The sequence below is a fragment of the Brachyistius frenatus genome, unplaced genomic scaffold (assembly GCF_029030835.1).
Source record: "Brachyistius frenatus isolate BFR_SWC_R1_liver_20210118 unplaced genomic scaffold, ASM2903083v1 Contig_36, whole genome shotgun sequence".
Lineage (NCBI taxonomy): Eukaryota > Metazoa > Chordata > Actinopteri > Embiotocidae > Brachyistius > Brachyistius frenatus.
In genome coordinates, this window is record NW_027210635.1 from 1,165,622 (window position 1) to 1,182,585 (window position 16,964).

The following is a 16,964-nucleotide window of genomic DNA, read 5'->3' on the forward strand; positions in this document are numbered from 1 at the left end:
TTTTTTTTGTGTCTGTTGACAATGTATAGAAAAGTAAATTTGTATTGCAGCTCATAACTTCCTTAGTTTCCTAAAAGTGTAACAATGAAATATCAAACAATTTAAGTCATCTCTGTACTTTTGTCAGAATTCAGACGTGATGGTGTCGAATTGGCAAAAAAGCAGCAGAAGGCTTTCGGTATGGAGAGCAGCTCACCACTGACGGTGCCCACGTAGCTTTCCGTGTTTGATGTCGTTTGCCCACAGGCCTGCTCGGAGCGAGCGGAGCCCTTGTTTGTGTAGCGCAGCATCACGGTGAGTGGTTTGGAGGGGGCTGGATGACATGCAGCGATAAGCGAGGCTCGCGTTCACACGTACCAATGTGCGGTTTCTTTACGGTAAACAGCCTTCTCCCCACCGCCTAGTTTTTGTAGCTTCGTCACTACCTCGGCCGCAGGCACTCATCCCACCACGTGGTTTTAGCAAGTGGTTTTCTTGGAGGTGGGGGTTCTCGGTTTACTTTGAACCAGTTCCTTTAATCGCTCTTTCCATGTTTGAGTTGCCATTTGAGGCTTTCTGTTTGTGTTCATACTCTACAATATTATTAAAGTGTCGCTTCGCTAGCACTTGGATTTGACTTTGTCTTATTGCTTTGCTTGATAACAATTTTTTTAAAAATTTTTTTTTATAGCACTTCACTCATAAAATGTTAACTTAAACTAGTAAGCGATGGATTTGTATTTAATTCACTACATTCCCCTTGTGTTGGAAGAAAAGAAACAATTTTAAGCTTCAAAAACATATTTTAATTCAGGTCCAAATTCAGGTATAAAGGTTTTTAGTACATTTTAATATAGTTTTATTCTTTTTATGTAGCAGCTCATCATGCTGTGTTTTGTATGTATAATTAACTGCACATGGCAAGCGCTCTATACAACATTTTTATATTGGGAACAGGAAGGATGTCAATCGGTGAGAGACATTAACCATCGGAAAGTGCGTCATGCGAGTAAAAAATAATACACAAAACCTCCATGTAAAAATCATTCACATATCTTTATTCAGTGCACGTATAAAACTGGCATCATAACTTAAAACAAAATGCAGCTCGTAAAGGTTATAGATATTTACAAAGTACTAAAAATTAGTTCATATATTTTTTTCTCTTTTACATTTCTGTACAATATTACAATTAGGACCGTGGTTCTCTCACTACTAACCATAAAAGTCCCCCCAGCTCACACTGACTGTTGTCATGTTGGACAAGGTTATATCTGTTCACAAAAGAAAAAGATAGATTAATGTCACTGGATCAAGATGAGCTCTCTCCTAAGAGAAATCTCTGAAGGCTGTCATTGTTGTATAATATTTCACTGCCTCATTCTAGTCTGTTAAACTAAAAAGGCGTCAACAAGCCTTCCCTTGTCAGCTTTTATTGCATTTAGACATTCATCATGTGTTGCTACATATGTTGAGGCGACCTCCAAAGCTGCAAACCACACAGCTCAGCCCTCCGTATGACGTCTTAGGTGCGTCTCCGGGGCCACGGAGCCTGTGATGTCGGTGGCGGGGACCTTTACTCGGCATCGCTGCTGACCAAAACTCACATGGCAGAAATTACATGGTCTTGGCAGCAGAGTTTGGGTGTGGATGCTCCGTGTTTCTAACAACATATCATTAAATGCTTCACAGCAGAGGAGATAAGGATAAATCTCATGTTTGGGCTTTAGTCTCTCTCTATCTGATGTATATACACAGATAGATGTAAAGTCTGATGCACACAGTCTTTGGTTCCTCTTTATGTGCAAACACTGACAAGATGAAATGTCTATTTTTTTCCCCCCAGAGGGAACACCCCCTGATAAATACTGGCCTTGTTTAAGAGGCTAAAAGACTATCGTAATGCTCGTCTTTCACCAGAAACTTTCCGCTACTATGAAGGCATGCATATTTCTGTTTCTAATTATCACACAGTTATAGAAAATATACACAGACAAAGTAAAAAAAAAAAGAGACAAGTGAATGCTTAACCAAACAAAGTTTTTCTCCCATTTTGGACATCTGTCACAAACATTGAGCTTTTTCTGTTCATCAAGACTGAAACCATCTCAGAGTGCAACATAGAACTTCAGCTCCCGTAGCGTGTTCGTTTGATTATGCGTCTCAGTGTAGAGCGAAGCGGCTGAGCCATACCAGGGGTCCAGCTCTTAAGTCTGAAGGCTTGCTCTCAGTGCTAAGTCCGAGTGAGCTGCCGTGTCATGTCTTAGACATCCTGGGGTAAATGGCTTTAATGGTCGAGGGTGTGAAGTTGCCGGAGGAAACCGTCGTCTCCAGGCCCTCCAGTCTGTGAGAGGCGGCATCCATCTTGCTGGTGCTGCACTCCAGGAAGGGCATCCCGATCTTCTTCACCTGTCCGTCTTTTGTCAGGAGGCAGTGTCGGCACAGCAGCCTGAGGATGGCCCGCCTCATGTCCTTGCTGGTCAGGGTGTAGATGATGGGGTTAAGAAGAGAGTTGAACATGGCGATGCCCAGGAAATAGTCTGCCTTGAAGAGCACCTCGCAGCTTTTGGCCGGACAGAAGAAGTCCAGCAGGAGGAAGATGAAGAGGGGCAACCAACATGCGATGAAGACTCCCAGGACTATGGTGACGGTCTTCAGCAGGGCCATGTACTTCTGGGACTTGCGGTAAAGACCTTTTCGCTGCGGGGATGAGGCGAGGTGCTGGGTGTTGGACTTGACGATGCGGAAGATGCGAACGTACAGCACCACGATGGACAGGAGGATGGCGCTGAAGATGGTGACGCAGAAGAGGATGTAACTCTTGGCATAGAGCGGCAGGACCGTGGAGCAGTGCTCCAACCGACCCATACAGTTCCAACCCAAGACAGGCAGGACGCCCAGGAACACAGACAGCACCCAGCTCGCTCCAATCAGAGCAAACATCCGCCCCTGTTTGTCCCCTTGGTACGGCTTCATCCTCACCATGGTGACATGGCGCTCTATGGCGATGGCCAGCAGACTGATGACAGAAGCAGCCAGCATGATGAACACACCCCCCTCCCTCAGGAAATACAGCACCGGGGTCATGTTTAATGTGTTGGCACCGGACGTCATGAGGTTTACCATGTAGGTGAAACCAGCGAGCAGGTCAGAGAGAGTCAGGTTGCCCAGTAAATAGTACATGGGCATATGGAATTTCTTGTTCTTCCAGATGGCCAGAAGCACCACCGCATTTTCCACAACAATAAGCAGGCAGACCAGCAGGAACGCGATGGCCTCCGGTTTGAGTCCTTCCTTGTACTTGTTCTCCTTCAGTTTGCCAGTGTAGTTGTAGTGTGCGATGATGACTGCGTTGCTCTGGTACTCTCGAAACATCCGAAGCATTCCTGTAGAGGGAGACATGGGGATGGCAGATGGAGATACAGCAGCATAGGCAGCATGGAAAGACTCAGTGGTCATTGTTGGTATTTCCCAAAGGTAGATTTTTTTTTTTTTTTTCCTTCACCTTTTCTGATTTTAAAATTAGATCCACAGTCAAGTTGTCATATAGTCCTCTGGTTGTGCTTTCATCTTTTGTCTGTGGAAACTTGCGTATGCAGGAGAGGAACGTTTTTCTTCTGATGTTTTCAAATAAGGATCTCCTGCGGTTTAAGAATGTTTCTCCCAAACAAATTGTTTTCAATGCCGCAGATATGCACTAGGAGGCGATGAGAGCCAGCCTGCATAAAAGAAGGGAGGGAGAAAGTTAGTACTGATAACCAGAAATATAAACGACAATTAACAACAGAGCAAAGCAGAGAAAATTAAATAAAATATACAAACTTTTCCAATATTAAAAATGAATAAATAAATTATTTATAGCGATCCAATCAATAGGCAAACAAAGTCTAAATGAAAGTTTTAATTAAACTTTTCCATTAAGCTGTTGGACTTAACTTGCAGGAAAACTCAGCCATTAAGATTTAAACCAGCGTTTTATTACACTACTATATTACGTTACAGAAAAAACTGTTAACTGACTCGCAGCTCATTTATTTATGCACCAGTTGTACGTTAACAGGCGCTTTTATGCGTAAATACGCATCAATTATCCAAACGGGTATTTCCTACTGATTGTCTGATCGATATTTCCATGATTCATTCTTTACAAAGATATCCAGATTTAATTGTCATGCATGCAGTAGGATCTGTCGTTCAATATAGAGTCAATAATATTCATATTGTACAGAAACAACACGAGTTACAATTACCAAACAGAAACATGTGACCGTGTACAGACGCGTTTTACGAACCAACGCGGTAAAAACAAAATACAAAAAAAAAGTTACAACGCACCTGAGAAAACTTGTAAATATCCACTCAAATTTTGGTCGCGACAGAAGTGATCCCCACGGCCGGCCGGAGGAGAGAACGCAGGCTCTGTCTGTCGATCACCGCGCACCACAGCCACACGCGATTGTGATGTGGGAATAGAGGAGGGCAGGACTCAACATGCAGTGGGCTGGGTCTACAGGGTTTTTGCCCTTCAACGATTTTTCTCCCTCCTTCACTCTGACCCCTTCAGCTTTTTTCTTTTTTCTCCCACTGATTTGCCCTCAGGATAAATTGGAGCTTGATGACAGATTATGGGTATCTATTTGTTATTGCAACACAAGCGGAAGAAAGTGATATTTTCACCTAATCAGTTTGCCCTTGGGGGCGAAGCTGCTCTACGAAGTGCATTTTTCCTTCTAGTCCGTTTGTATTAAACACGCTATTGAGGTGTAATCATATCTCTATGCTGCTCTTCAGGTTTGTTGAAATATCTCTCTGCGTCTTTCCCACAGTTGATAAAAGAGAAACATCAAACTGAGGAGTACTCTCAAAACTCAAAACCCACAAGTTAATTTGTCAGTGGAAATACCGTCATTTGTGAGAGTGCTGCAGCTGGTTCTGTTTCGCAGTCCAAAAACCCCAGATTTCAGAAAATAACTCACTCAGATAGGCTTCATCTGTAATTATCTTTGAGCTCACACATCAAAACTCACTTTTTTTTTGTGGCAAACATGCCATTTGTAGGGCTTTTTAAAGATCCCTTCCAGGCATGTTTTGAGATGCAAACATGTTTCTGCTTTGGATAATAATTTCTCTCTGATATGGTCTAAAAAAAAAAAAAAAAAAGTTAAAGTCCTTAAAATTACATATTTTCCTTTTGTGTCATTGAAAAGCCACAATCACTGAAAGTAAAACAAATATTTTTCATTTAACAAATTGCACTGGACACAAGTCCTTTACTGAAAAGTACGTTTTCAGTGTACAGGCCTTTTACTGTCAAATATACATCATAAACATCAATAACAATAACTTTAAAGCTCTATACTCCCTCTTATTTGCTTCTTATTAATGTTGTGAGACGTACCAAAGAAATGAAAGATGCTGATGTGTTTCCAGACTGACATGAATTGACTGTTTTCACCATCTGTATCTCATTAAATTCACTATAGCAAACGCAGCAGGAGAGATTTGATCCCAGAGAAAAACATTCTGCCTTTATTAAATAGAACTTATTTTTGTGGACATTTCCTTAAATGATTTGTCAATTACAGTTGACAGAAACTGTTTTTGATAAATATGGGATTTTTTTCTTAAGCAAGAAAACAATAAACATGCTCTTATTCAAGCTTTTCTCATGTTTCCTTTCAAATTTAGTGAAAATTTTAAATACATTTCTAGAAAACTGATAAGGGGGAGGAAAAAGCAAATTAATTTGTGTTTTTCTTTCCACTGAGGATTTTTTTTTTTTCTTTTTTGAAGCGAATTGAATATCTGCTTAAAAAAATGAAATGAAAATTCACATGTTTCAAATAATTCTAATGTGGTTGTTAGTCGGACCAAACAAGATGAGGATTTTTTTTTTTTTTTTTACTAGTTTTGACATTTTGTAGAATAAACAGTTAAACAGGGGAAATTATTCTGATAACTTTAACCATTGTCTTGTTGTCAAGGACTCCTGAAAGTTCTTAATTTTCAATTTGAACAGTCACCAGAGTGTGTGGCTACTTTCAGTAGAGTAATCAGTATTTACTGAATATTTCAATAGATAAATGACTCCATCACCCTTATTCTGTTTTATTAATCCACTGTTTACTATAGTATGGAATTTTCCAAGCTATTTCAATAAACTGATCGTTTTCTTTAAAACGAAAATGCAGGAGCAGCAGCGGAAAGACGGGGAAATTGCGTAAGGTCAGGGCGGGAGAGCGAAGGACAGGACTGGGACTTCTCTAAACAGGAAGCTGCCTCATTGTGCCTCGAAAGGAGTGGGATATCCTTGAGAAAAACACAGATGAAGTCACTGGTCGGAACTGACACAGAGTGGCCAGGCTATTACTAGAGTGACGTGCAAACAACACTCAGCGCACATAATTGGCAACTTACTCATTTCCACAGCCAGTATTACCGAGAGATTTTACATGTTTATAAATGCCATTTTATCCACATTCCGGCCTCGTGGTCCTAACTTTATGGCCTGCCGGTCCCGATTTTAGTTTCTATAAATAGTTGTTGTTTTTTTAAACAGAATTGTTCTTATTTTAGCCTCTGCAGCTCATCTCACCACACCTGCTTGTCTTGGGTCACAGATTTGACCACTTAAAGTGATTTCCAGTTGGTGTCTGTCCAACTGTAGAGGACGGGTGCCCCCCCCCCCCCCCCGACTCTGAATTTGTTTTCCCCTGCTTCCTAAAGCCCACCCAAGTGATAACCAAGCTGGACCCAGGCTCTCCTCTGCCCGAGCCTTGTCAGCCAAGTGGCAGTTAACCCCCCCGCAGTGACACTATGACAACCTCTCAGTGTGCTGCCTCTGATTAGTTAACACACAAAGACATGACAGCAGGACTCTCTGCTCTGTCTTCTTTTTCTTTCCCACAGTAGGGTGGTGCTCCGTCACTGCTTCATTCCCTCAGGTCACAAGCAAGCTGTTAGCACACAGTGACCAGTCTGGACCCATCCAGTCATCTCACTGCCTCGGGCAGCTTTGTATTCAGTGTGCTCTGTCCAGCACGTCGGGCTCTGGGTGTTTTTTTTTTTTCCTGTGACGTGAATGCTCTTGCAGAAAGGAAGTCAGTCAGTCCTGCTTTTGTTATGATAGCCCGCTTTAGATTTACTGCTGTTTGCGGGCTGCTATTTGTTAGTCACTTGTGAAATGTGTGGGTAAATAATCTTTAATAAGAGTCTGGCTGACTGTTTTTATCTCTGGGACAGGAGTGACAGTCCACGCATAGTACTTCTTATTATTATTTGGCTGCTTTATTAAAATGCATAAGACCCAGCTTGGGTTCAGTCAACACCTTTCTAAAACGCGTCTTTTAAAAGTCTATATAATGCACTTTTGCATTTCTCTGCTTTCACTTGTGGCCCATAAGGTGCAAGATCACACTTAAAAATTCAATTGTCACATGCTAAAACCCACGCAGCTGCAAACACAACAGAAAGAATTCACACCTTTTCGACAGAACACAATCAGTTTTGATTTTTTTGGGTTGTATGGAGAGTCGGGGTCTGCTTTAAGTCAGACTCTATGCTAGCTGCTTTGTTTGCTAGTTCTCGTCTCGTTCTCGAATAGGAAGAAGATGGTCAAAGTTTGTCACAGAACACTTGGAGACAATAGATGTCTCGGCAGTAAAGGTTGAATTGCGGGCGTGTCCTCTTGTCTGTTTGTGTGGTAGTGAGAGGGTGAGCCCAGGAAAAAAAAAGAAGAGAAAAACACAGGAACTACATAAACTCAAATCTAGTGTCCAGTACTGTTGTTTCTGCCAGAGATTTATGGGAATCCTAGGAATAGCCTGCCTTTGTCAAAGTCCATCTTTACTGCCTCTCTGTTTCATGTGCAGCTGTTCTGGGCAGCGACCTCACTGAGCTCCTAATAAGGGGAAATGAGAAGAGCATATGTAAATGTTGGACGTGTTTCTTTTCCACTGGTTGCATGCCGTCCGGTGTATTTGTGTCAGGCCAGCTACCTCACCGTTTGCAGTCATCAGCTGCCCCGTCTGCTCGCTCTTCGCCCCTTCTTCCTCATGCCTCGAAGTCAAAGTATTCGGATTCAGAGCAGACTTGGCAGAGCGCTGCATGCTTGGCCCTTTCTTCTGCTTGTAATTTTATTTAATTGTGTTTTCTGTCATGCAAATAGATGCAGTTATTTAAAACCGGCCTCCAGTTGTTGTAAAAAGTGACATTTACATACAGTGTGCTTTGTGGAATGTATAAATTCTTTCACCAGTGCTGACCATCTTATGTTTCTGATCCTGGCCCCATGTTTTTACACTTGAAAGTTTTTCTTCAGCGTGAAGGCCAGACTGTCCTTATGAAGAGCCTCTGCACAGGACACACTGTCATATCATTTATTTCCTTGATTTGGACAAAGTTGCTTTTTTTTTTTTTTTTAATAATTTTTTTATTCCCAAGTAGATATTTGTCCTCGGAGTCAGGAGGTGGAAAAGACTTTGTTGGTTGAAGCTGCTGCAGTCAGTGGGGATTTTCTGGTAATAATAAACACAGGAAGAGGCTGCGATTTGGGACCATTTTAATTAGACATAAATGGGGCATATGTGGATGTCAGTTGTGCCTATATGCAAACACAAACATCCTCATTTCCTATGTAAACCTTTGCCAGTTCTCACCCTTTAAGCTGGCACTTTTCTCCGTTTGAGCTCTCCGTCCTCACACTGCAAAAAAAATATTGTATAGTCACTTTCTGCTTATTTTTGACTTTGTCTCAGCTTAAAATCCACAATGGCATTAGTGATACTGATTCCCACGAGCTATGCAGAGCTGGGTCTCAGGCTGACCACTAAGCTTTCTTGGCTTTCATTGAGAATCAGCTTTGTATTTATTATTAAAGGAGGACAGGCTCAGGCAGCATTGTTAAAATGAAGTGCTCTACCTCATTACTCAAAAAGCCTCTGCTCTCTCCCATTTGAATTTCATCAGCTGGAGTCACATTCAATGAATGGCTTGAGGACCAGTCTTTTGTTCCATTTGTTGTGTCTTTTAGGCCTTTTTGAGCATTTCTGTTTTGATGAATTAGTCTGGACAACACGAGAAGGTCAAAACCACCCTCCTATTTGTCTTTTTCAAAAAATTGTTTAATATGCTGGAAAATTTAGCTGCACTCTTGGTCAGAGTTAGACAAAACGTATATACTATATCCTAGTGTAAGGCTGCAGCCTGCCGCTAGACATCTTAGCTTGGCACAAAGATTAGAAACAGGGTCTCTTTAAAGCGAACAAATTGACTGTCCAACACCTCTAAAACCAATGAAATAACAAGTATTTTTATTTGTTTGAGACCTACAGATATTGAGGTGTAAAATCACAAAGTATGATTTTACATACGGTTCATTTGTCAGACTATTTCCTGCAGTTTCAGTGAGGTAACAGACTCCAGGAAGATATTAACCCTGATCAAGAAATAATGTCACATTACCGCCCATAAAACCAGTGTTGTTCTTAAATGGGTCTGTTTTTCCCTGTTTCTTGTTTTTGTGTTAAGCTATATGCTTTCTTGTTCCAGCTGTAGCTTTAAACAGATTACCCTGTAATAGTCTCATAATCTAACTCTCCAGCAGAAAGCAAAAAAAGTTTTGTCATATTGTGGAACTATTGGTTTAAAGTCAGCTATTTTCATGTTTTTCTGTGTTTTGCACTGCATATTCTCAAACAAACAACTGACTTTATCACCGATGATAGCTATGGTCGGCTTTTCTCCCACAAACCCTGAAAGCTTTGTTTCGCCTCTTGTTGCGTTTTTCAGACTTTACCATGTCTCGATCTTCACATTCCCACATTTGAACATTTAACCTTCCAGCCTTTACCCATTCGCTGCCCTGATAAGCCTCAAAAAGTCACCGGGTCGTCTTCGATAGGGAGGCAGTCTTTCTATATAGGGTTCCTCTGTGAGAGTCGAGGCCTTCTCACTCTAGTTTTGATCGTTTTTATTTTTGAACCCGCATCGAAGGATGACATGTATGAAGGTCAGTCGGAAAACGTTTCCTATTTCCTGAAAAGTTTCCATATTGACAATGTCCTCCACAAAGTGTCATTTATAAGTCACTGGCTCTCCTACAATGGTCACTGACTGGCTCGCACATGCTTTAACACAGATGTATTTTTTTCCACATTAGCTGTTAGGGGGCAGAGATTTGGAGGGGCAGTTTTATGAAAGCTAGTTTTGTTCATACTGCAGCGGTTCGGGATGAGTTCATCTTGGAGGACAGAATGGAAGAAAGAGCAAAAGAGCATTCCCACATCGGGGGTGGAGGGGGGTGGGTGGGGGCGTGGGCGGTGTATGTGACGGGCTTCACGGTGGTGGTGGTGGTGGTGAGGGGGGCGTGAGTCATGAGAATTAGTAATAGCTCTCTGAGATTTATTCAAACTTCTTCAATTGCAGATGTGCCAGCAGCCCACCAGCTCTCTCTGTCAGGGGTCAGATTCTGGAAAGAGCTCCCTTTACTTCCACACATGGGGAGCGTGGGCATGCTACACGAGGGAGAAAGTCATGAACAGCTTCTTTTGTATCATGACGATGTTTGGGAAAATTCTGCTTCTTTCGTGGGATGCGATCATCACTCTCTGTCTGGGTTACAAGTAGCTACTGATACGAGTTAGAAAAGATTTACTCTGCTGTAGACATTCTTTACGTTTGAGTTTTCCTGTGAACACCAAAACCACATGTCTTGGGTTTTATTTCTGGCTTTTCCCAGCACAAAGCAATGAATTACTTCCACCGGGGTGTTAGACAGTGAATGAAAGCCTGCATAGCTGTTTATAAAGGAAGCCAGGCAGCAAACAGGTATGGGCAGATTAGTAATACAATAGCCAATGTAATATGTACTCAGGAAATGTCACAGATATGAGCCAGACGGAGTGCATAAATGGAGACTATCACTGTCATAGCAAATGATGTAAAGGTGATTTTAGGGTACTTGGCGCGATAGTTAAAAATACCCCATTACAACACTCCATTGTCTACATTCAATAGTTCCTACCTTTCAGCATAGGCTACCGGCCAATAACCACACACGCATTTCTCTTAACCCAACTATTGAATAAGTAGTGCACCTCCAATGAAAATAAGGCAGTGGATTTCTCAAAAAGCCAACTTCCTATGAGGAAGTCTTTTCTATGAAAAAAGCAACAAAACATAGGGAAGCTGATAAGGTGAGCGGTGTGGCCAATTGGGTAGATTCTACCCATTCATGTCTGAAATTAAGGATTCATTGTTTCAAGTGGTAAATCTGCCACCATTATCGCAATAGACTAGATTTGTGCCATGCAAGAATGGGAAGCTGTAGTTTGACTAGGGTGGCTTTGTAATCTTGCAGTGAGAGTTTATGTACAGGCTGGTCTTCTGCCAGACTACTGGCTTGTTTGAGGGGACAGGCACCCCTGAGCCTGGTTCTGTCGGAGGTTTCTTCCTGTTAAGAGGGAGTTTTTCCTTCCCTCTGTTGGAGGTTTTCTCCCTTAAAGAGGAGTTTTGTTTTTTCCCCTCCTAGCTTATGTGGGAATTGTTGAATTGTTGTGACTTCTTGTTGTAAGGACTTTAATGTGTTAAGTGCCATGAAATAACCTATGTTGTGACTTGGCGCTATATAAATAAAGTTGAATTGAATTGAATTGTTTGTGGAGTTTCTTGCATTAGTTTGTATTAAAGTCAAGCTCTTTTTACTTTATACTGTTGCGAAATATGTTCCCTTGGCCATTTATAATGTAGTTTCGGAGTCCTCAGAGCGGTATGCCATATAAATGAATACAGATACAGATACTTTAATATTTCTTGGTTATCTGTTCACTTGGCTCCTGTTGACTAACGCTGCAGTGAAATCTCGTCAAATTATTATTTATTGCTGTTTTTATGACAGGATTATTACGGGCCTCTTCACATGCTGCAACAGCGCAGGCAGATAAATTGTTTTTATTACTACACGACAGTTCTTTGTAAAATAGATGACTCGCTGAACATAATAAAGAAGAAGATATCCCTAAACCATAAAGTCTGACTTCCCCCCTTCGTCTGTATCTCTCTGTTTATATCTGAGACAGATTTTCTTGTCAATATAATCTGTATATTGTTCCATAGTAGTTCCAAAAAAAGCCATGCAGAAACCCTTCATTACGAGCGAGCTCTGCGAGTGTGGTGTGGGTCCGTGCAGGGGAAACCATCGGGCTGCTTGGCTCAGCCAGACCAGCGGCCGGGTATATTTCACTGATCCTGTAGTTAACAGAAACCAAAAGTATTGTTATTCCCTCTCTGGTTTCATGTGTCTGTCATAAAAAGCAGGAAAAGAAAGGGAACGCTGGGCCATCGGGAGGCACTTTGGATGGATTTAGAATTTCTTTGTGCTTCAGTTTTTCTTTGAAGCATTCGAGTTGTGTTTCATCAGTCTAATAACTGTAGTAAGGCCAAAAAAAGGGATGATTTTTTGCAAATTACTGGGTTGAAACCAGGCTTCTTTTACTCTGGTTGTAGGATTTTGGGTCAGAGGTCATTTTTAGCATGATATTTCTTGTGGCTTACACAAGAAACCTTGTACACACACACACACAACCAGAAGAACAGGTCGTCCAACTTTGGCACTGGCACACTTGATAAACTCATTAATACAGGAACTGAATTGCTCAACGTTTTGTAGGTTCTTGTGTTTTTATTGGCTGACACATGCAACCTCTGGAACCTATTAAAACCAGCTCAGCCTAGCTCACACACACACACACACACACACACACACACACACACACACACACACACACACACACACACACACACACACACACACACACACACACACACACACACACACACACACACACACACCTAATCATAAAGTGTGCATGCTCACACGATCACACATACTGTATAGAGGCACTGAAACACACCATGTGTCACAATGTGAAAGTTGAGTTATTGATTTGTACACCAGTCATAGCAAAACATTCGCTGCTGCAGTTTAAACTTCACTTCTCAACTCAAATCACACACTCACAATCTCACATCCTCACACACACACACACACACACACACACACACACACACACACACACACACACACACACACACACACACACACACACACACACACAAATAGACTGATGCCACGGCCAGTGGCTACTAATTTGTGCAAAAGGGAAAAGGCTGCGTAAACTGAACCGAGCTATAAGTAAAACTCAAAACACGCCACTAAACATTGCACCAAAACCAAAATCGTTTCATGTAATCTTATTGGAACCTCTATGGTAGGGCACACAGTTCTTCTTCTCTTAAACAAAGAACCAACAATGAATTTTTATATTAATTAAGCCTACTGTCTCTCGCTCTACTCACTTTTGTTACTAGTTAGTTTTTGGGATTTCGGTTTTCACTCCTCAATTCAGCGTTGTTACCATAACAACTGCCATGATGTCATCTTCAATGCGGCACTTGCTGAATCCTTCTCTCGGCAACCAGAGTCCTCCTCGATTGAGCACGCCGTGGCTTTGCAGGTTGCCATTAATCAAGTAGTCCAGTGTATACAAACAATTGCAGCCACTATTGTAGCTTGGCTTGTTAACAGTGTTGTGCAGGATGTCCCGTGTTGCACATGCAGTGATAAAGTGACTGACAATTTTCCCTGACGGCTGTAGTTTGGTAGTGAGCTAACCACTAACACAACAAACATGTTTGTTCTCTTTCTCAGCAGTATACTCTCCCTTGCATGTTCTTCTAGTGCATCTCCTTTTTACTTAAAGTTACAATCTCAAAATTTTGACTTCCTTCTCTTTCTTCTCTATGGCAATAAGCAGTAGTTGCAGCTGTACTTTTAGACTTCCAAACAGTGTTGCATGTGTGACATCAGTCAGTTGACAGTTGAAGCCTGTTGCATTAGCTCCACCACCTCTAGCAGAACACGCACTGCTGGGTGAACATTAATTTAACTGAAAAACTTGGCTCGCAAACTGTCTGATCACGCTCGTAAACTGGGTGGCAAGTAGTAACATGGGCCAAAGAAAACGCTTTAAATTTTGGAATGGATCTGAATCACGGGGCAGATCCATTCAATGGTGGTGAGGTTCAATGGTGACAAAAACATTTCGAGAAATACGATGACTCCAGATTATGATTCACATTTACGGGTACCAGTAACCCTCTGGGATGTACTTGCTGTTGGTATAGTAAGCAGTCATTATGGAGCAATCAGGGACCGAGGTTTCATAGGGGAGAACTGGAGCCTGTACAACAGCTGAAATGCGAGGTTTTGGCGAGGCATAGGTGTATATTGACATATAGAGTGGTTGAGGTTGCAGATCGGACTATTGGCCATGGTGGAGATCTGCACTCGCCAACTGCCCGTCTAGTTGAATTTTTTTAAATGAATAAAATTACCTTAAGTAAGATGTTATATTAAATGTACTTTTGGAACTAATTGACAGTGCACCTTGTCAGCCTGCTGGCCTTTCAGTCTCTGGTGATGTATGAAACAGAGACATGAAACAGTTGTGGCAGCGCAGTTGCTGTCAGTGATGCATGTTCTGTGACTCTGGACAGTATAACGGTGACAGGGCCCGGCACATGGCGACCAGGGGACCCCAACACCCTGCTGGCTTGAGTAGTGGCTGTGTTACTGTGAGCTGTGAAGTTATGTGAGGTATTCCACTGTAAAACCAAACCAGGAGACAAGGAGTATATTCTTCCCGGCCTGATTTGTGACCTTTGGGGCTGAGGAGCCTCGCATGAGAAGTTGGCAGCTATACACACCTCAGCCTCCTGTCTTGTTTCCCAGAGGGGCAAAATTCTCCAAAAACGTACCTCATCTGGACACGTTCACGGATAATAGTCCCAGGTCCAAGCAGCCATATTGTTTTACATTTTTTTGTTGATATTCCTTGGAAGTTCCTGAGTAGTCTCATACGACTTTACTGTTTATTATGAGCTGTCCAATTTGAACGCAGAGCTGTGTCATTGCCGAAGAAGGTAATTTATTTGAACACATGGTTGCTGTTACTATTATCACGATTAGCCTTCGAGATTTAGTGTTCTTTTGTCTGCTCTTTGGAAGCGGCTCCAGTGTCCTTGTCTTGTATCAATTCAAGTCAATTATCCCCCCAATCCCTTTCCCACTGTCCTCGCTGTGAGTCACATGTTTATGCATGATTCTCTCTACAGTTTCATGCAGATGCAGTCCTTAATCACTATAAACAGATCATTGCGGTGTTCAAGCTGAAGGAGGTTTGAAGATCAGATGGGATGGGTTTGTTTAAATACAAGGTTTCATTGGAGAGCTCTTGCGGAAGATGATTGAGCAGAGCAGGAAGGATGGGGAGCTGGGTTTTAGTTCTGTTTGGATACCAGCGGTTTTAATGGGATGATCCTGCCTCCAGCCAGCTCACTCAGTCAGAGCCTCTGCCGCCATGTGTGTGTTGTTGGGAATTAAGTATTCTGGTCGAACAACATAAAAAGCAGCAGCGTCTGGTCGGCACATGTAGATTTTCCTGGAGAGAACCAAGTAGTACAAACTGAGGCATGATAGGAAATGAAAGTACGCAGGTCATCAGTCATGATTCTCCTTAGCCTCTGTCCCACACACAAACTTGCTACCCCAGTGAGATATAAATATTTGACCCACTTACTTTTCATGGTCCTATGACTATATATCCCTGTCACATTACTTGGTGTCTGTGGTCAGAGATGAGCAGCTTCATAATTAATGTTGTACACTGTGGCTTGTCATAGGAGTCGTTACATCAATAAATCAGTGCGACTGAGTGAGAGAAGATACTGTAGGTAAGAGGTGGTTTTAAGTTATATTTCACTGCTACATATCTGGATATCAGGTCAATGTATTTATATTAGCTGACATCCTTCAGTATTTGAAGAGGGCTAGCTTTGTGCTAACAGCAAGGTCAGCCTGTTTACAGGATAAGTTTGTATTTGAATTCTTGGGTTATGGACTTGTTGTAATCTCAAACATAGTTTTACTAAATAACACAACATATCTTGTTTTTTTAATTAGTTATGGTTTCGCACCAGCTTGTGTAGGACTACTTTCTGGAGTCTGTTGTCACTGTGTAATCACTGGCACGAGCAAAAACTGGAAGTTACAGAGCAAAATCACACAATAGCCCATAGAACCATCAGATACCTGTTTCTTGTCTTTATGTTAGGATAAAACTGTTGGCTGTTGCTTTATAATTATTGTTACAGATATGAGAGTAATATTGCCCTTCTCGTCTAATCATTAGCAAGCAAATTAGTGCATAGTAGGTGAATAAAAATGGACAGAGCTTCTAGGTCTGAAAAGTGAGGCCAAAGTGGTTTGTCTTAATATGCAATACCATTGACGACCACTAGAGGCTGGCTCCAAAAAGCTTCTGGCTCCAAATACTCCTATTGGACTGCTTTCAAAAAATACAAAGTCAATGCATTTATTTTTTTTTGCACATCACATGAAATTACTTTTCAGCTTTTCTCTTTTTCAGCAAGTGCAGATAAAGAAAGTGTGTAATTCGAGGTCTGCTGAGTCATTTGGACTGTAGATCCCCCAGTGTAGGCCAAAAACATTTGTGGGTATAGAAGTGATGCGGTTGCTGAAGAAAAACACCCGCCTACCTTCCTCTTCAGCTATAGAAAGCCATAAACCCTGCTGGTGAGAAATGCTGCGAGGAAGCAGTGAACCCTCTGGTCTGCCAAACATTTTGGGAGGTTAGCTGGCTGTGGCCTGGGTATTTCCTCAGGAAACTGAGGCAGAGAGAGTCCGAGGGTGGCCCACTGTAGTTATTTGTGGTTTTACACCATACACACTTCAGTGATTTTGTAAAGGGTAGGAAATGCAGAAAACACAGGTTAGTAGAAGGTTTTCAGGGAGGAGACTCTCCTTTTTGGAATACATTTTATGTTATTTTCACACATTTTAAATCCTCTTATGAAATGTCTTCTAAATTTTACCTTTGAAAGAATGCAGACAAGCATTTTTCGCT

General features: G+C 41.8%; 1 protein-coding gene across 1 annotated transcript; it reads right to left on the reverse strand.

Annotated features, from left to right (window-relative positions):
• Positions 1 to 1,016: 1,016 nt before the first annotated feature.
• s1pr5a (sphingosine-1-phosphate receptor 5a) lies at positions 1,017 to 4,448 on the reverse strand. Its single transcript, XM_069701216.1, has 2 exons — positions 4,315 to 4,448; positions 1,017 to 3,698 (listed from the first exon to the last, which is right to left on the reverse strand). The coding sequence occupies exon 2, from the start codon at positions 3,436 to 3,438 to the stop codon at positions 2,236 to 2,238; it is 1,203 nt and encodes a 400-aa protein (XP_069557317.1). The 5' UTR covers positions 3,439 to 3,698; positions 4,315 to 4,448; the 3' UTR covers positions 1,017 to 2,235.
• Between the last annotated feature and the right edge of the window lie 12,516 nt (positions 4,449 to 16,964).